This window comes from Phacochoerus africanus, chromosome 10, assembly GCF_016906955.1.
Source record: "Phacochoerus africanus isolate WHEZ1 chromosome 10, ROS_Pafr_v1, whole genome shotgun sequence".
In the NCBI taxonomy this organism is placed as follows: Eukaryota; Metazoa; Chordata; class Mammalia; order Artiodactyla; family Suidae; genus Phacochoerus; species Phacochoerus africanus.
In genome coordinates, this window is record NC_062553.1 from 70,063,488 (window position 1) to 70,083,719 (window position 20,232).

The 20,232-nt window shown below is 37.3% G+C and overlaps 1 protein-coding gene across 11 annotated transcripts in view; it reads left to right on the top strand.

The window, feature by feature from the left end:
* The window catches only part of MTHFD2L (methylenetetrahydrofolate dehydrogenase (NADP+ dependent) 2 like), a 118,427-nt gene that overhangs the window by 25,998 nt on the left and 72,197 nt on the right, over positions 1–20,232 (top strand). For 5 of the 11 annotated variants that reach the window (XM_047798244.1, XM_047798243.1, XM_047798248.1 and 2 more), the window contains 3 exons: positions 357–464; positions 5,081–5,266; positions 18,229–18,321. In XM_047798244.1, the coding sequence (XP_047654200.1) occupies positions 357–464; positions 5,081–5,266; positions 18,229–18,321 (387 nt within the window). Of the gene's footprint in view, positions 1–356; positions 465–5,080; positions 5,267–11,856; positions 11,993–16,929; positions 17,067–18,228; positions 18,322–19,434; positions 19,470–20,232 lie in introns of those variants that run through there. The other 6 variants (XR_007137425.1, XR_007137424.1, XR_007137426.1 and 3 more) reach the window with 6 other exon arrangements.

The following is a 20,232-nucleotide window of genomic DNA, read 5'->3' on the forward strand; positions in this document are numbered from 1 at the left end:
TGCCAAGTAAGCTTGACATTGTCGTTCTTTGCTTACTTTCTAATTAGTAGTTGATATATTGTAAGTCTCCACATGTCTGATTCTTCATGTGAATTTTACCGCTTAAAAGTAATTTAATGGCAACTTGAAAATGTTTGTGGTTTTTTTAATGAGGACATAATGAAAGGGGAAGTGACAAGTCCAAGAAGTATAAAAAGAAATATTTATAAATAATGAATGTGGGGACATGATAGACAAGGCATACAGTCATTCAAATTTAATTAGAAGTTTGTAAGGGATGTTTCAGTTGGCCATTCAAATGTTTAATGTGCTTCTTATTGCTTCCTCTTCATTTAAATCAAACTTTGTGTTTTAAGGAATTGAAACATTTGGCAAGAATGTGGTTGTGGCTGGAAGATCCAAGAATGTTGGGATGCCCATTGCCATGCTCTTACACACTGATGGAGAACATGAACGGCCAGGAGGTAGGTGGAAGCCTGGAGAGCCCAGGTGCTCTTGCAGTTTCTTACTTCTTAACATCACTGAGTAATGGTGTTTGAAAATGTGTCTCAGCATATTTATAGGCTTATGCAAATGAAAGTTTCCCTTATTCCTCATCTAATGACCTGAGTGCCTTGATAGGGAATAAAAGAATTGCTGGAAATATGTGGCTCCTCTGTTTCTATTTTTTTCTTTTGGCTAGATCTACTTCCTTTAAATTGTTAAAAATATAGAATTAAGGAGTTCCCATCGTGGCACATCGGAAACGAATCTGACTAGGAACCATGAGGTTGCGGCTTCGATCCCTGGCCTTGATCAGTGGGTTAAGGATCTAGCGTGTTGCCATGAGCTGTGGTGTAGGTCGCAGACGCGGCTCGGATCCCATGTAGCTATGGCTGTGGTGTAGGCTGGCAGCTGTAGCTCCAGGGTTCAACCCCTAGCATGGGAACCTCCATGTGCTGCAGGTGTGGCCCTCAAAAGACTATATATATATATATATATATATATATATATATATATATATATTTTATATAGACATTAAGAAAGGTGAGAAGGCTAGATACATCCTAGATACATAAAAATCACGTTAATAGATCTGTATCTATCGTGTACATAACACCTCACACCCCCAATACACACCACTAGTGTATGGATAGAAATTGTTGTTGTTTTTGTTGTTTTGCACCATTATTAACTTTGGTGAATTCTAGCTTTCTGATCCCAAATTTTAAATTACAGTTGACTCTTGGACAACACGGGCCCACTTATACTTGAATTTTTTTTTGCTAATACTACAGTATCACACAATCTGCGTTTAATTCAGTCAGTGGACAACAAACCATGACTACAGGGGTGGATTTTTGGACCGTGTGGAGGGTGGGTGCCCCAAACCTTTGTATTGTCCAAGGGCCAACTGTGTGATTTTATAATATCAGTTGACATAATTCATATGAAATAGTCTTTAAGCCACAAAGCTCTATGGAAAAATAAGCCCAGTGATAATGTATTGCTTATCTAAAATGGTGAATTATGAGACATTTGAATATTCTTTTTCCTTCTTGGATTTCAGGACTTAAATACTGCCACAAGTCAGAATGCACATGTAGATCACAGTAAACTAGGGCCTGAGAGTGACTCAAGGTAACTTGAAAAAGCCTTAGTTTTGAAGAGCTCTTTGAAAGGCCAAATCTGGTGCTATGAACACAGTTTTCGTGGTAACCATCCACAATGTTGCATGTCTAGCTTAACTATTCACTTCTGACTTAATCCGTCAATGCTTATCTATCTGTCTCTTAGGGTGCAGTAAAGATATTGATTCATATTTCCCTTTATGTAATAGTTTCTGTTAAGCAAGGTAAACCAACCAGGAAAATTTATGTAGGTGTACCTTTTTGTTGGAAGATTTTGACCAAGAGCCAGTAGGATGTTTTTTCCTTCATTTTCAACATTTTATTTTCTTATCTCATCAATAACATAAAAGGCAGCGTTATGCAGTTCCATTACCTGAACAGCAATTTCTCATGAATTATCTTATTGAGTTCTTACTAATTCTGGCGTATATTCATGTTTACATTTGCAGCTAAAGGAAATGAGTTTAGAGGTGTCAGTGACTGACCCAAGGTCGTACAAGGAAGTGGTGTACAGAGTTGGGAACTGGATGTGAACTGTGTCGTTAGGAGAATAGGCTTGAAGTCAGACCCTTTTCCTGCCAAGCCCTGTGTCCCCAGACAAGTCATTTAATCTGTGTATATCTCCACTTCCCTCATTCGTAAAGTGCAGGTAATAATCTTCTTCACTGGGTTATTTCGAAGATTGAATGCGATTTGCATGTAAAGCACTACTTATAGTGCCTGACACAGTAAGTTAAATAAGCGCTTGGTACGTGTGAACTCTGGCTTGCTATTATTATTTCGATTATTATGCTTAAGCTAATCATCTGTGGCCGTACTAACTATAAAGTTTAGAGTAACATAGTCCAAGGTTAGTGATGTATTTTTCACTTTCATTTGAAATTTTCTTTTCTTTTCCCAGTGGGTTTCGTGTTTGCTTTTGGGGGGGAATCAAATCCAGTCTTTACCATAATAATTTGCATGAACATAGAATTTATAAAGTTTATAAAATATTAGGTCAGAAATATGACATCATAATATTCTGAATTGTACCTTGCATTGCACTTTTCTTATAGATATTAATATATATTGCTGATTTCTTAACAAATTTCAATTTTGAATTATTTGTCTATAAAATACCTAAATTTAAGAAAATTTATTTACCTTTTCTTTATGCAATTTTCTTTTTTTTGGCTGCACTCATGGCATATGGAAGTTCCTGGGCTGGGGATTAAATCCAGGCCACAGCTGTGACCGACATCACAACTATGGCAATGCTGGGTCCTATATCACAGCTGTGACAATGCCACAGTGGTAACTCCTCTTTATGCAGTTTTAAATCAGATATTCCTATGTCATAAAACATATTAATTTTATAACTATTTTTTATACTTTTTGTTTGTTTTTTGTCTCTTTGTCTTTTTGCCTTTTCTAGGGCCGCTTCCTTGGCATACGGAGTTTCCCAGGCTAGGGGTCAAATCTGAGCTGTAACCGCTGGCCTACACCAGAGCCACAGCAATGCGGGATCCGAGCCACGTCTGCAACCTACACCACAGCTCCCGGCAACACTGAATCCTTAACCCACTGAGCAAGGCCAGGGATCAGACCTGCAACCTCATGGTTCCTAGTTGGATTTGTTAACCACTGTGCCACGACAGGAACTCCAAATATTTTTTATACTTTGCATTACAAAATATTTTCACTTGAATGCATGTTGAAGTTTGAACACGAGTGGAATTAGATGTAGTACTGGTTGCTTACATGCCAGGTGGTTAAGTTTACATTTATTATAGTAGCATCTAGATGCCATTCTAATTACAGTCTCTGAAAGGTAATAAATTATATAAAAATGATATTGGACAGTTTGCAACATAGGTGGTGTTTATTCTTAAGCGTATTTAATAGGAGTGTGGTGATGGTTAATATAATAAATTGTTAAGAGCTGCTTCCTGAAGATTTGGCATCTGTGGGAAAGTTAATATTTCAGACATCCATGTCTGCTGGAGCAGTAATTATGTGCAGTGATTACGTGTGCATTGTGAGCTAATGGAGATGATGATGAATTTGTGGGCAAATTCATATCTCTAGAACTTATTCTGATGAAACTCACAATATTGAGTATTCAATTCATTCTCTTTTTACCAAGAAAGATTCAGAGCCCTAATGATTCATTTGTGTCTTAAAGCCAAAGATAATTTCACTAGAAGAAAAATGACTGTACGATAATTGAGCTTGATTAATATGTCTACACAAGGCTGACTTTTAGTCTCGATAATGTAGGATATCATCCCAGCTGTTTTGTGAGAAGGAGCTTCTTTTAATTCTGCAAGGGCTTGAAATATGTAGAGGACTGAGAATGTGCTAAAATCTTGAGGTAAGGAGTTAGTGCTAATACTGGACATAGTGGGGTGCTGCTGGGAAATAACCTTCCACTGAGGACGTGCCATCATAGGAGGCTTTGAAGAGGATGTGACTCTAGAGCCACTATGTCATTTATAGAGAGCGACAGATGGCGCCTGTCTTCCAAAAGCTTATAGTCTCAGTAATGGGGGGGGCAGGGTATGGGGTACAGAGGGGGGATGACATGCAGGTATGGGTGATTTAAATGATAAATATTCAGTGGCATAAAATTCAGCATCCCTAAGAAAGCTTTCCATTTGCTAAGGGAAGCCCTTAGTAACCATGGAAACTTAAAGAGACTGACAGTGGAGGGTCTTTGCTCATGAGCCCCACTACTCGTTAGGATCTTTCAGAACTGTTGTGACCCTACCTATGATTCACAGGTATTCTTTTAACTTCCTTGTATGTAGTAAGCTGCCCAGTTTCACCTTTCAGAATGAAAACAGGATACGCTGGCTTTAGCACAAATTCTTTATGTTTCGCTTTATCATGATGAGTAAAACAGGAGTTCCCCAATTTCTCTGAAACAGTTTTTATTTTTTCCTTCAAGATAACAAAGTGCCATAATGACCAGACAGTATATATATTTTCACCAGAGGAACACAGAATCTAGTTTTATTTCACATTTTTTAGAGTACATTCCTTTCTGTCTATTTTGTATTCTAACATAGGGCATGCCATCCAAATAGATCCCCACAATTGGCCACAATGTGGGGTTACATGCTCCTCCTTCAACTAAAAGTTTGTTGTCCTATTGCAGTGACATTGGAGCTGGGACTTTTTAAAAGAGCATTTTGGAAGGGCCAACAACTACCTGATTCTGCTTCGAGTCCATAGGACCCAGAAATGTTCTTGATTTCATTCAGGCAGTGCATTCAGTATATATTCCCTATGAAACACCAGGGGGCGTACAGTGGCGAAAACTATTTATTCCCGTTTCCAGAAGATAACAGACTGCATCTCCTTGGGTTAGCTTTGGACACCGTATTTTCTCAAAGTATGGCTTCTGCATTGGTGCTCAGCTTTTGCACTCAAGCTGCCTGTCCGGTGCAGCTTCTAAATAGCAGGCATTTTTTTTTTTTTTATTTAAGGGACATCCTGTCTAAATGGAAAACCACAAGGTAATTTGTCAATGGAATGCCTCTCCTTCATGAAAACTGGCTCCAGTTGTGAGATGAACACTTTTGCCAGCCTGGGAGCATTGTCCCTCTGCTCCAGAAGGGGCCTTCGGTCGTTGCACAGGAATGGCTGTTCTAGGTGGTGCAACATGATGAGTGGTACGTGTGATTAAGCTCAGCCCCATGCCAGGTGGGGCCAGGTGCTCTCAGGTTTCAAGGAGAGGAGCCATAAAGGAATACCCAGGAGTTGGGGAGTCACGCAAAGCAGTCACGCCAGTGGGGCTAAGATTCTTGGTCTTGTTGGCAGTGGAGTGGGACCTTTGCTACCTGTGGATGGACCATTGTCAAAATGGGGCAGGGAGGAGGCCGTGCATTTCGTCTTTGTTCCTCCCACCCCACTCTTTCTAAGATAGAAGTACTCGTGGTAAGATATCAGGGACATTATGTGTTCTGAGGCTTCCGTGATGAATAGACTTTACTGAATTACAGCTTTGAGTTTGCAGAGTGGAGAGCAGTAGAAAAATAACAAATGTTTGTTGTAGTTGCATTTTCTAAGATGAATAGTAGGAGCGCTGTTTCATTTTCACTGTCTCTATAATTCAGCCAGCCAGTATCTGGAAAGCACTGTACTTGGAAAATATCGCATATTCTCACCTCAGGCAGTTGAGACTATTAGTTACACCCTTGAAACTAACATTTGACACTATTTAAAATAAAAAGTGATGCCCCAATCTTTTCTTTCCCTTTCATTTTCTCTTTCCTCATGACCTCAGAGTACCAGGCATTTGTTTTATTACCAGCACAAAGCATCCTTTTTCTAATGTCTATAAGCCCGATTGTTCAAGGTCGCACTTCTAAGACTCCAGGGCTCTGCTCCACCAGCCATTCTTCCCATTGTGTCCCCTGGTACCTTACACTGAAGCCATAGAGCTACGTGCTGTTCCCCAAGCACACCATCCCTCCCAGGCCACCTTTCCATCCCAGACCCCCTTCCCTCTGCAGGAAATGTCCTTTCCATCACTCACCTGCTCTCCTCCCACCTCCCACCCGCCTTTCAAGAAGCACAAATCTAACTTAAGGCCTTTATATGTGTTGCCATTACAATACTAATCCTGTGGCATGTTGATTATCTAATTGTTCCCCCTTCCTATACACACATAGTAAACATGAACTGCTCAATGACAAATATTTCGTCTTAGGCTTTTTGTGTCTCTGAAATTTAGCACCTGTAATAATGCAACTAGTAGGGGAATCAGTAAAAGTTTATTTAGTGTCTCCTGTGCGCCTGTACTCTAGAAAATAAGACTGCAGGCAAGGGATTTAAAATAAAACGTGGCCGTTTATTGAAAACACCCCTGTGTGGTGGGGATGAGGGTGAGGGATAGCTTTACCACACGCTACTTCCTTACATTTTAACATTAGAGGCATTCATATAAAAGTATAACTTATGACTCCCTGCCCCCAAGAGTCAGATCACAGGGAGGGGGATGCCTCATGACACCCTGCAAGGGGACAGGAGACCTGAGTGTACTGGCAAGGCAGGGGAAATTGTTGCCGACAGCATTAATTGAAAGCAGTCACAGCATTTTCTCAATAAAACATTAAAAATCTATCATTTTGTTTTTTCCCCCCTTGATCTGCTGACACATGATGCTGCCTTCTTACAGAGGGGCTGGTTTCTTTGTCACTAAGCTGGGGGGGAATATGATGGTGAAAAAAATCAGATTCTGCCCTGTCCTCTTGAGCTTGCAGTTTAGAAGGAAAGTTCATTAAATCACTGTAATTGTGCAAAAGGCTGCAAAAGAGCTGTAATAAAAAGCTTAGTTTTAGGAGGGAATGGAAGATTTCTAATTAGTTATACATGAATGTTACACCTTTTTTGTAATAAAAAGCTTAGTTTTAGGAGGGAATGGAAGATTTTTGTAATAAAAAGCATAGTTTCAGGAGGGAATGGAAAATTTCTAATTAGTTATACATGAATGTTATACCTTTTTTGTCCACTTTCTCTTACTTTTACAATGAAATGTTTTTATCGTCTGCCTTCTGTCACTTCTCTTCACTTTAAACAAAAGTTAACTCACAAACCAAAGTCAAAATAGTTTCTACTTGAAGTTATTAAACACTTCTAAAATCTTTAAAGAAAAAAGTTTCCTCTGTACCAAATAAATAATTCATACCATAATGATAAATGATGATTTGATAATTTAAAAAATCATGTCACAGTGCCAAGCAGTGTGAATATAGATTTCACATATATATGTTATGTATGTATATACATGTAACATACATGCATGTTATACATAATATGTAATTTCCTCAAGCAAGAATCTCTGTAAACCTTTCCCGCCCCCTTACACACACCATCATAGACACACTGAAGAACTTTTCCTTCACAACATTTAATCAGTCTGTGATTTTCATTTGTTTGTGTTGTTATTTGATTGATGTTCATCATATTCACCAGACTATTAACTGTACAGGAGTGAAAACCAGATCTGTTTATCTTCCCGTTTATCTCCAGCATCAAGCACAATGGCTTTCCCAAAAGTCTTTTTTCAGTAAATAGATGAATGAATTCATTTAATTTATAAACAAAGAATATCATGAAACTTTTAATACAGGTATTCATAAGCTATAGGCTTAGGCACACCAGTGTATCACAGAATCTTTAATGAGCTTAATGTTTTTTAAAAGTGACAAGAGTTAGTCAAATAAGTCTGGGAAATCTGGGTTAAACAAAATCAAATATATGTCTTGATTGTGAATATAGCAATATAATATAGCCTTTAATATAGCTAGCACTATGAATCTCTGAGAGAGCCATGGTCTTTGGTATTTGATCCTGGGAATTTTATTTCCTCCTAAAACTATATATTTATATAGTTGCCAGATTTGTATCTATGTATTTGCTATATTTGTACTAGGATACCTCAGAAGTCTAGCCTTTTCCCACACAGATGATTAATAGGGCAGTAAGCAGTACATTGTTTTTCAATGTGTCTGCATTTTTGACTCTCAAATTTTGGAATCTTGCAAATACTTATTTAGCATTAGTCTATGGTCTTTTAAGCAAGTTTGCAAAATCAGACATTGTAGTAAGATCCCTGAGTTTACTGTCATCTATTAATCTTGGAAAAAAGAAAATAAATGCAAAATTATATAAAGCTTTAACGAACAGACCCATACAAAAAGAGCTGATCTTCATATTCTTTTTGTTCGTTTTTGTCTTTTTTGTTGTTTTAGGGCCACACCCGTGGGCATATAGAAGTTCCCAGGTTAGGGGTCGAATCAGAGCTATAGCTGCCGGCCTAACCACAGCCACAACAATAGGGGATCCGAGCTGTGTCTGCAACCTACACCACAGCTCATAGCAACGCTGATCCTTAACCCACTGAGTGAGGCCAGGGATTGAATCTGCATCCTCATGGTTACTAGTCAGATTTGTTAACCACTGAGCCACAACCAGAACTCCCTTGATATTGTTGATACTGTTTTCTATTGGTCTCCCAGCCAAAACAGCTGAGAAGACAGGGGCAGTACTTTGGCTCAGGCTAATACTTATCCTTTGTTCCATAGCTGAGCTGGCTACCTCATTTTGACTAGGATTTAGGAGTGTGTGATTGTTTTAAATTTTTAGTAAGGTTTTTTTTTGTTTTTGTTTTTGTTTTTTTAAATAGCTTAAAGTCTGCTTCCTAATCAGGAATGCTGCCATCAACCCTGACCTGGCAGTTTGGAACCACAAGGAGTTTGGTCCCCTGGGGAATTGATTCACGTGGATGATTTAATATATTTTGTCCTATTAATAGGAAAATAATCCTAAAAACAATATAAGACTCCAAAGTTATAAATATCTTCATTTATAACTGCCAACTTGTTCACATTGTAGTTGCACTCTTGATGGGCAAAGAGTCACTCCTGGAGCAGGAGAGCCCAGCGTTAATGAGCATAGGCGTTCCCATCCTATTGTCTGAGAGCACACTCTGTTCCTGCATCTCCCTGGAACTCAGTGTTTTCATTCGTGTTACTATTATAGTGTACTTATTCTAAAAACAGTTAAGGTGGGTCATAGCAATCTATAAAGCACAATGCAAGTGAGGACTAGTTAAGAAAAAGGGAAGCAAGGCCTGGAACTAAAATGGAGCCAAGAATAAAGCTACTGTTAAAAATAGGCATATTGTTAAATCTCCGGGTAGATCGTCCCCCTGCCAAACAATCTTCTTTTTATATACTGTTGCTGAATATATGTTTTGGCAACTTTATTTAATTTTAATTGCATTTAAACTGTACTTTCTGTGATAGGGTCACAAATTTCATCCTGAGAGCTTTTTTAGCAGGGAAAAAGATGACTAACTACCCAATTAAATGTCTTTAGGATTAAAAATACACACTCAGGATAAATAAAACATTTTCTGATATTAAGACCAAAAGGTAATTCTCCTAAGGGTTCTTAAAAGCAGGGAACTATGTAATAGACTGAGTAATATACATAATGTGCTTTTTAATTTAATGAAACGGCCATATTTAATAGGGTTATTTCTTTTACTATTTAACATAGATCAAAGCCACCATTGTCACGCTTTGCTATGATCTCACTTAGGCATTTTTTTCTGCTTCTCGGTTTCTGAGGCATTCTGTTCTTCCCAACATCTAAACTAGTGGTCCTCAGCCTTAGCTCTTCACTAGAATCATCTGGGGGCTTTTAAAAATGTAGGTACCTAAGCCCAATGCAGAGCAACTATATTAGAATCTTTTTGAGTAGCAGTATTTTTTAGAAAGCTCCATAGAAGAATCAAATGCAGTCAAGGTAATTGAGGACGACTGCTCAAAACATTGGAATGAGCCCAGGGCTTCACTGCCGGTTCCAGAGTCATTCCCTACCCAATCTTTTCAATTCTCATAGCTCTAAATACTCCCTGTGTCACCCCTGTACTCTGATCCATGTAACCACCGTCCAGCTGACAACTCAACTTGAATGATCAGTAGCCCTTTCAAAATTACCATTTACAGGAGTTCCTGTTGCGGCTCAGTGGGTTAAGAATCCAACATAGTGTCCATGAGGATGAGATTTGATCCTTGTGCTCGCTCAGTAAGTTAAGGATCTGGCGTTGTTGCAAGCTTCAGTGGTAGGTCACAGATATGGCTTGAATCTGGTGTTGCCCTAGATGTGGTGTAGACCAGAAGCTGCAGCTCCAATTTGACCCCAGCCCAGGAACTTCCTTATGCTGCAGGTGAGGCCCTAAAAAGAAAAGAAAAAAATTACTATATACAAACCTTCACATTTAATTTTACTCCCCATAGACCTTCCCATCTTAGTAAATGGTACCATCAGTTCACCCAGGTGTTCAGGCCATCTTTGATTACTCTCTCTCACACCCCACATCTTATCCATTACCATTTTGTAAAACATACCTGTGATCTCACTGCCTTCAATAGTCAGATGCTGGTTCAGACTCCCATTATCTCTCACTATAAAATTTCCAAGCTGGTTTCTGGCATCGACCCTGTCCCTTCTCCCACGTGTATTCTAGTTTCTAAATGATGTGTCTCAATCATCCATGGCTTCCCATAACACTCAAAACAACCCAATTCCAGGATAAAATCCAGATCCCTTACTATGATATACAAGATCTTATGTGACTGCACCTGGGCTGCATCTCCTTCCTCATTTCCTATCATTCTTACCTTCATCACTGCCTCCCAGCCACACCTGCCTTTTGATTTCCTAGAACGTGTCACACATACTTTTGTGTCAGGATCTTTGCCCTTGGTTTTCCTCCTTCTTGGAATGCTGTCTTTTTTGAAGTTATTTATACAATCTGTTTCCTTACTTCCTTTGGGTTTCTGCTCAAATGTTACCTCCTCAGCTATTCCTGACCACCTTATCAAAATAGTACTCTCTGTTTACTTACTCTGTGCTCTGTTCTTCATAGCATTTATTTCTGTGTAACTGTCTATTATGTATGTATTTGCTCACTTATAATTTGTTGAATACATAATTCCATGATTTCAGTTGAATAGTTTTTTGTGAAAACCAGGGGTAGACTTTTTAACTATCTAGAGATACCAGTGGTCCAGATTCAGCCAGTCCTTCCTAACACTTTTTTCTCATAAAAGAACTTTCAGATTGATGTTTAAAAGGAGTAAGATTAAAGTGGTATTTGACTAAACGTGAAGCTGTATTCCTTAGTTGGCATCCACCTGGTGACCCAAGGTGTTTGGAAGATAACCGAATGACAGATAAGCAGCAAATCAAACCAGCCAGGTTTTGACCAGATACCAGAATAAAGCTTGACCCATTTTAAGTATGAACAGAAGGCTTATATCTGAATACTTTGTAACTGCATCTAAAGTTGTTTTTTTGTTTGTTTGTTTGTTTTTTGTGTGTGTATGTTTTCTTTTGCCATGCCTGGGGCCTGTGGAAGTTCCTGGGCCAGGCATCAAACCTGAGCCACAGCAGTGACCCAGGCTGCTGCAGTGACAGTGCAAGATCTTTAACCCACTCTGCCACAAGGAAACTCTTCCTCACATTTTTTATGGAAAATAATTTATCAGTTGGAAAGGATAGGAAAAGCATAAGGCAATTGACATAGAAACAAAACAAATTCCTACTTGCATCAAGAATCTGTCTCTAAGATCTTTAAGTGTCCCTGTGCTGCTCTCAGCTAGAGTAAAGAATGGTGCTCTGTGCCAACACTTATACCTCCTTTGAATGTGGAACTGTCACACTGTATCATAATTCTGATTCACAGATCTGTGTTCCATAGAAGAGTAGAGAACTGTGTATCTCCATTGCTTGGCGCAGTCCTGCGATTACTTCTTAATTATTGAATACATGAAAGTAGAGGATGGCGTGGAAATGTCTGACAAAAGTAAACTCCTGTTTAGGTAATTTTAACAAAATATGATACTGTAAAATGAATCATGTTTTGTTGTTTGTCCTAGCTTTTTGAAATGGCAAATATTAATTGCAACTCTGTTAGCTGGCAACAACTCTGCTACAATCTGCGATTTTGCATACATCACGGAGGTAATGATAGCCTAGAAAACTGCTCAGGTGGCTCCCAGTGCACAATTCTTGGACTGTGGACTTTTTATAGTAAGAAGCATCTCTTGCCTAGCAGCTAATTATTAACTTCTAACAGAAGTCTATAATTCTAGAAGATAGTTTCTAAGTCTTTCATTCTTGCTATATCTTACAAACATGAAGTAAAGTGCTGGGCACAGTGGAGTTGCTTAAGACTGCTTGTAAAACATTTTTATCTGGGTTTGCATGATAGAAAAATTAGGCCCTTGCCCAGGCTGTTACCATATGCACAATAAGAGGATAAAAGTGAGTGTGGGAAAAAGTCATCTGAGGGTCAGAGATATGCATCATTCTACAGAGTGGCTGCTGTAACTTGTTGGTACTGATTACCCTGGGGAAAAGGCTGAGGCACTAGAAAGGATTAGGTGCAGTAAGCGGCAGGATTCCTTGAAGAAAATAATGGGGCAGCAGAACTAAAAATAGAAGTGACAGGAATTTTCACAACCCTGAGTTAAAGAGGTTAAATAAGAGTATAGTTAGGGCAGCTATCTCTTAGAACCAGGATTAGGTATCAAGAGGCAAAGGCAGAAGAATCGGAGGCATTGCCTGAATACATTTTCTCTTAACTCCCTTGGTTCACCTCTCTTTTGCTATCATGCTCTAGCCTAATGAATAGCAGACTAAAAGCCTTTCCATGGTTCAGTAGTGCTATAGTCAGAAACTGATCAGTCAAGTTAAATATGACTTTGTTATATCCATGGGTATCCCTGGCCAAACTCACTTAGGAATAATAACAATCAGCTGGATATTATTATTGAAGGAGTGGAGTTCCCTACAAGATCTTTCCATGCTGATTGAACTTCATCTCAATAATTTTTTTCCTTTGGCTTGAAACTCTACAGATTGTTAATTATATATGTATATAACTTACTGGATTATATGTATCTTGCAAAGAAGCAAGGGAGACATAGTCTTCAAGTAACTGGACAGAAGGTGGTACCATTACCCGAAATGAGAATGACTACTGCATCAAGCACAATGCGTTCCCTCTCATTGTTCTTCCTATTCAAATATTTCCTAGTTTTCTATTTTATTGTTCCATATTAACTTTAGGATAAAATTATATTCATCCAGAAAAAAGCAAAAATAATGTTTTTATTGGAGTTGTATTAAATGTGTAATGAATAGGGAGAATTGTCATCTTTATGATGTTGAGTCTTTCTACTCAAGAACATGTTGTATCCTTAAACATGACTAGTTCCTCAGTTTTACTTAAGTCTTTTGGTGTTGTTCTAGAGATTTTCTTTTACCATACAAATTTTACACATTTCTTGCCAAGTTTATTTCTGTGTATTTTTTGTATTGCTATTATAATGGGATCTTTGCTTTCACTGTATCTTCTTACGTATTGTTGTATATGATAGTATTTATATCAACTTTAGAAATAAAATAGCCATCTACCATACCTGCAAACTGAATTTATTTGGGAATAGCCAGAGGAATTGCAGTTTTGAGAATGTAAGTTCTGGAGAACCATAGGCAAATCCAGAGAACAAAAGAGAGAAGCTTGCTTTTATAGAGAAAAGGGAGGTGTTGGTAAGGACTATTTGAAACAAACGTTTATTGGAGGAATTATTTTGTTCTTTTTTATGGCTGAGTAGTATTCCATTGTGTATATATACCACATCTTCCTGAGACAATCATCTGTTGATGGACATTTGGGTTGTTTCCATGTCTCAGCTATTGTGAATAGTGCTACAATGAACATGCAGGTGCATCTATCTTTTTTAAGGAAATTTTTGTCCGGTTATATGCCCAAGAGTGGGATTACTGAGTCATATGGTGGTTCTATGTATAGTTTTCTAAGGTACCTCCATACAAGTGGGATGGATTGGGAGCTTGGAGTTGATAGATGCAAATTATTGCTTTAGGAATGGATTAGCAATGAGGTCCTGCTGTGTAGCACTGGGAATAATGATGCAGCATGATAATGTGAGGAAAAAGAATGTATACATGTATGTGTAACTGGGTCGCCATGCTGTACAGTAGAAAAAAAATTGTATTGGGGGAATAACAATAAAAAAATTAAAAAAAGAAAGTTTATTGGAGGAAAGTAAAAGTTCAGGGTGGCAATGGCTTCTCATTGGCTGGGTTGTGACTAGGCAAGAAAAAATCTCCTGTCTTGGTGTAGTAGACTTCTTCCTGTTTGGGACCCCAAGGTAAGTTCTTCCCATGGGGCACGAAAGTGACAGATAGTGGTAATAGTGACAGCACCTTCTGTAGGCCTTCTCAGCTCTATTTTTAGTTGAGATTCTCTTTATTAATTTTCACATTTATTTCTATATATTCATTTTTACTTGGCTAATTTATTAAATTTTCTCCTTGCTTATAATATTCCAGTTTATAGGCTTATTTATATAAACATTTTAACACTTACATTTATTAATCTTTTTCTAATTTCTTTTGTTTATGTTATTGTTCTTTAAAGGTGTAAGTTAAATGATTGGTTCACACATTTTTTATTTCTATTTTATTTATATAATAATTTAGACCTGTGAATTTTCCTCTAAGCTTTGTTTTATTTATATTTTATAGGTTCTAATCTGTAGTACATTCATTATAAATGTTTCTAAATATTATTTGGTATTGCTTTGTATTTCCTTTTTGACCCAAGTATTTTAAAAATGTTTCCAGTGGAAGCATTTCTTAATTTCTGATTTTGTTAATAACTATAACTTTATTGAGTTGTGATCAAAGAAAATACCTATAGTTTATCTGCCTACTTTTTGGTGTAAATTAATATTTTCCTCTTTGCCAAAATCACAACATTAAAAAATGCATTCATTGGGCACTTAAAAGGAAAATATATTATCTACTTTCAGAGTTTGATATATTGTAATCAGATATACGCTATTTATATCTTCTATGTCTTTGAGCTGTCATGAGTTGAAAAAGGTTAACTGAATTCAACAAATACAATATGTTTTGTGCTTGCTTAAGCAGCATGCATAATAAAATAAATACAGTATGTTTCTGTTTCTTTGTGTACCTCCTATTTCTGTGTTATGAATTATATTTCTTTTTATTTGTTATGTATTTATCATTGTCTTCATTTAAATCACACTTTTGCATTAGAATATATACCTTTTTATCCTATAGGCCCACCTTTTATTTTCAACATTTCCAAAAAGCTTTATTTTAAATGTGTTTTATGTAAAGCATAGAACCAGATTTTGCTTTGTGAGCCAATTTGAAAATAATATTTTTTTTAAAAAACAGGAAAACTTACTTTTATTATTATGGTAAATATATACATTTTCTTTCTTTCTTTCTTTCTTTCTTTTTTTTCTTTTTTTCTTTCTTTCTTTTTTTTGTCTTTTGTCTTTTTAGGGCCGCACCAGCAGCATATGGAGGTTCCCAGGCTAGGGGTCCAATCGGAGCTACAGCTGCTGGCCTACACCACAGATCACAGCAACGCCGGATCCTTAACCCAATGAATGAGGCCAGGGATCGAACCCTCAACCTCATGGTTACTAGTTGCGTTCATTAACCACTGAGCCACTATAGGAACTCCTATACATTTTCAAGTGTCATGTTATTTTCTGTTCTGTTTTTTGTTTTTATGGTTTTTATTTTCTTTCATGTTTTTTCTCTTTTTTATGTATTTTTTGATATTTAGGAAGATATAGGAAATTAATAATTATAACTTTATATTCTAAGTTCTCTATTTCTTTATGTGATATTTATTGATATTCTATCAGAAGAAATGATGAAAGATTTCCTTTTCCTTCCATGATTCATTTCTTTTGTCTCCTATCTGATATGTAACAATAAAATTTATCTTTGTAGTGTGTTTACCTTATACTTTTAAATATTCTCCTATTTCTATTATTTGATTAGTTAGCTTTAAGTGATATCCATTCATTACAGTCATTGAATATAGGGCAATCATCAAACTTTCTCATCTTTTTTTCTTCCTATTCTGTTAGTTGTACCAATTCTACATAATCAGAGCCAATAACATTTACATGTTGTCTGTTACTCCAATCCTTTCATTTTAATTTGTTAAATATATTTAAAACTCTCCAATAGTCATTTTTCCATTTTCCTAAGGTATGTTTTGATTCTTAAAGTTTATCTTTTAGTAAATTCCTCAGGAAAAACTCATGGGGACAATAGTCCTTGAGTTCTTACAATTTCAAAATTGTTTGCAGAGGTTAATCTTGGAAGACAATTTGACTGGATGTGAAATCCTTGCTCCCAGTTACTTTACATGAGTCTCTTGTAGGTATTTCTGTGTGTATTTTGGAATGAATATAAAAATCTTAATATTTGCTTGGTTGCTCATAGGATTTTTTTTTAATCCAGCAACTTTGATATGTGTCTCAGTGTTGAACATTATAGGTCATTTCGTATGGGTTAAAGTCTTTTTTTCCCCCAGTTTGTATGACTCTAATTTCTTATTTCTTAAATGTTTGGCATTTTATTTTGTCATAATGTTCAACTTCTCCATAACATTTTTCTGTTGAGTTTTTTATTTTGTTGGTTAATTCTTAAACTTTTTTTTTTCCTGTTTCCCCCCCCCCCTTGGGTCTTACTACTTTTTAAAGGTACCTTTTTATTTACTTAAATGTTTGCATATAATAAAATTTACTGTTTTTGGTGTACAGGTCCATGGATTTAGACAAATGCATATAGTCATGTAACTACCACTAAAATCAAACTTCCCCGAGCTGATCCTAGTATAGTATCCTTTTATTAATGCTGAGTAAAATCTTTTTTTTTTTTTTTTTTTTAGTGTATCATGGAATGAGTTGGATTTTCTTGGATCTGCTTTTTGAAGGATATTTCTGCTAGGGTTTGGGGAGGACAGACATGCTGAGCAGCCTTCAGATTTTATCTTCCCCACGTTTACTGTTTAAATAGCTCCTCTGTGTGAGTTTCTGTGTTACCACCTGCTGCGAACTATGCTAGGTCCAAGAGGGCTTCTTATGCTTTGACGCCTCCATTCTCTGCTGCAAATAAGAGAGATGTGTATTGCCTTTTGATGTGACCCCTTCACCTTCAGGAAGTGTATTTTTGTAGTCATTTTCAGAGATCTGTCTCTGCTGGCCATGTTATTAGTCTCTGAACTTTCTTGTTGACTTTCTCCCTGTGTGGTAGCTGCTAATTCTTCTGCTCCTGGGCAACTTTTACATGGTTTTGGAGTCTGTGGAAACTATGTGTTCTAATTTTGGTTAAAATGGGGGTTGTTCAGTTTTTGTTGTTGGCATTAACTGTATAGCATTCGCATGTTACCTGGGAGAAGAGAGAAGATGCTGTCTCCCCTAGCCCTGTCCTTACTAGAAGTCCTGCCTTCATCACTGCCTTTCTCTCATCTTCCTTGCTTGGCTCACACTTTAAGCATCAGAATCCCTCATATTGCTAACCTCTCTTATTCCTACATCAGTTTATTAAAGCAAGGAGTATGAATATATCCTGTTAGACCTTAGACCTCTTCATCATTTCCTAAACATATAATTTCAAACTTGGTCCCTTTTTTCCTGCTATTCTTTGGGCTTGGAACATCCCCTTTTGTTCTTTTGAAAGTACTCTTGTTCATACTTTATGAGCCAAAAATGTGTATTGACTCCTTCGGGATCCACCTTAACACTTCCCCAAGGTGAAGCAGGATTAATCTCTCACTTGTGCTTCCACAGTACAGCATCCCAATTTTGGTGTACTTTTTCTTTGTTTATTTGTTTTAAGTATTTCTATATCTTATTATCAAGCCACTGAGTATCCTTTGCATCTATGTATTGGCTCATACATAAAGTACTTTCAAATCCTGGGTGTCCAAGATCCTACTCACAACTCTCCTATGATGGTCGGCACATACCCTCATTTGGTCTCATTTGACTTTCCACTGGTCAGTTGAAGGATACAATATTTTGAACTATCTAGATTTCCTCATCTGGCTTTTGCTTGCAAAGTGACTTGATAATTTCAAAGCAATTTTCCTATTCTTTGGATGTAACTGAAACTCCTCTAGAATGGGAGCATTCACAAATTTTCTAAAATCACAGTAATCATTAATGAAAGTTTTTCTGCATTTCAGGTGATGCCACTGTGACAATAGCTCACAGATATACCCCCAAAGAACAACTGAAGATCCATACTCTGCTGGCAGATGTGATCATAGTAGCTGCAGGTAAGTCTTTAGTGGCTGTTACTTGGTGAAATGCCATCAGCAGAGTACTTCCTGCCCCACTTGCTGACATGTCTAGAAGAACAGCTTCTTGGGAGAGTTAGGTATAGGTACAACTAGCTTCCATTCTGTCTCTTGTCAATCATCATGTCGGTCCATTTTGCCTCCATTAGCATTTGTCACTTCATTGTGGAAAATCTAAATAGTCTTTGGAATGACAGATTAAACACAAGAATAAATGTAAACTTTGAAAATTACTTTGACAGATATGACTGGTTCTAAACATGGCAAAGTTTTGGGGAGACTTGTAGGAAATTGTGTTGAAAAGGTAGCCAGGGCTAGCTCACATGGGACCTTGTAGACCTTATGAGGACTTTCATATAAGCCAAAGGAGGCTGTGAGCAGGAGGCTGACATGGTCTGGCTTATGTTTTTAAAATATTACTCACACTGTGCCGAAGAGGATTGACTTTAGAAGAGCAAGAGTAGAAACAGAACAGTTATTGAAATTTGTTTTATATTCAAACATAAAAAGTAATTCTACCTTCACTTGTACATTTACTCTTGCCATGTAGTATTTCCACAGTGCAGACAACTATGACTCTTCTTGCTTTATCCAAGGCTTGAATGAGAGCATTTTTCATTTTATCCATTTCTAGACTTTACACTTAAAGTGCTGAATATGTACAAATTATGAAGGGAGAGTAAAAGTTCCGGAAGAAATTGACTTTGAGGAAAAGAATAATGATAGTTTAAATTAGTTTCAACTATGTCAGCTATGTTTAACTCACATTTTTATTGTAATATAGGCCCATATCTGAAACTCAGAATTTATATGTGATCCAGGTGGAGTAATATGCCTCTTCATAGAGTAAAAATAGAAATATTCCCTTTTTAAGAAGTCACCAGTAAGCTGGTGCAGATAACAGTGTTTCCTGTTTTTCTGAGAAATTATATTCAGATAATATCAAATGCAAATTTCTAAACCGGGTTGACATAAGTAAGAGGTTTAGAGAAGCAATAAAAATTTTCAGGCCACAGCTCAACATTAAGTGAAATACTGCTACAGCAATCGATTTATTCAAAGAAGACAAATATTATGTTGGCTTCTTTTTAGAAATACTTGGATTCACACACAAGTCTCGGGAGTTGGTGAGTAGAGAGGAATTTGAGTGGTCATATTTGTTTATTTCTAACTTTAGTTAGAGTGAAATTTATATTACTTTAAAAGGTGCTACTTGACTCTAACGTTACCAACTTGTAAAGAGCATTTTACAGTTGATCTAATTTCCCACTTATTAATTACAGCATTGGATGCATATTCCCTTCCAGTGGGGCAAAATCCCTCAGTGCACATCCAGGCTCATGTTTTTCTTTTGACAAGAAATGACAAATCCGAAAGAAAAATCCTCTTTCAAGAACTACTGACATTTTCTGTTGTACCTAAACCAAATGTTATGTCACAAGTATTTAGGCTCACACTGTCATCCTCCTTGAGTTCCTCTTGTAAACGCGTCATCTGCTCCTTTGTAAAGGCTTAAATGAGCACTGAGTACAAGATGCTAAAAATAAGACAGGAAAAGGAAAATAAAAGAAGAGAAGGGAAAGGAAAGGAAAGTCAAATCTATATAAAATGAACAGAAGAAGAGGCAGGAGTTAGTTGGGTACAGGGTGTAGAGACAGCATGGTGGCTCTGCACAGCAGCCATCCATCCAGAGGATCCTCTTACCACCAGAGTGCGCCAGGCAGGCGTGCAGCTACTTCAGACACCTGCTGGCCATGCCATGCTAAACCTGACCTGGAAGACACTTTGCATGAAAGATGTCTTGCCCCTACCTTGTATTCTAGGTAGCTCTAATGCCTCTAGCTAGATACAAAGGTATTCCGAAGGCTAGAAGACAGCCCAGCGAGTCTT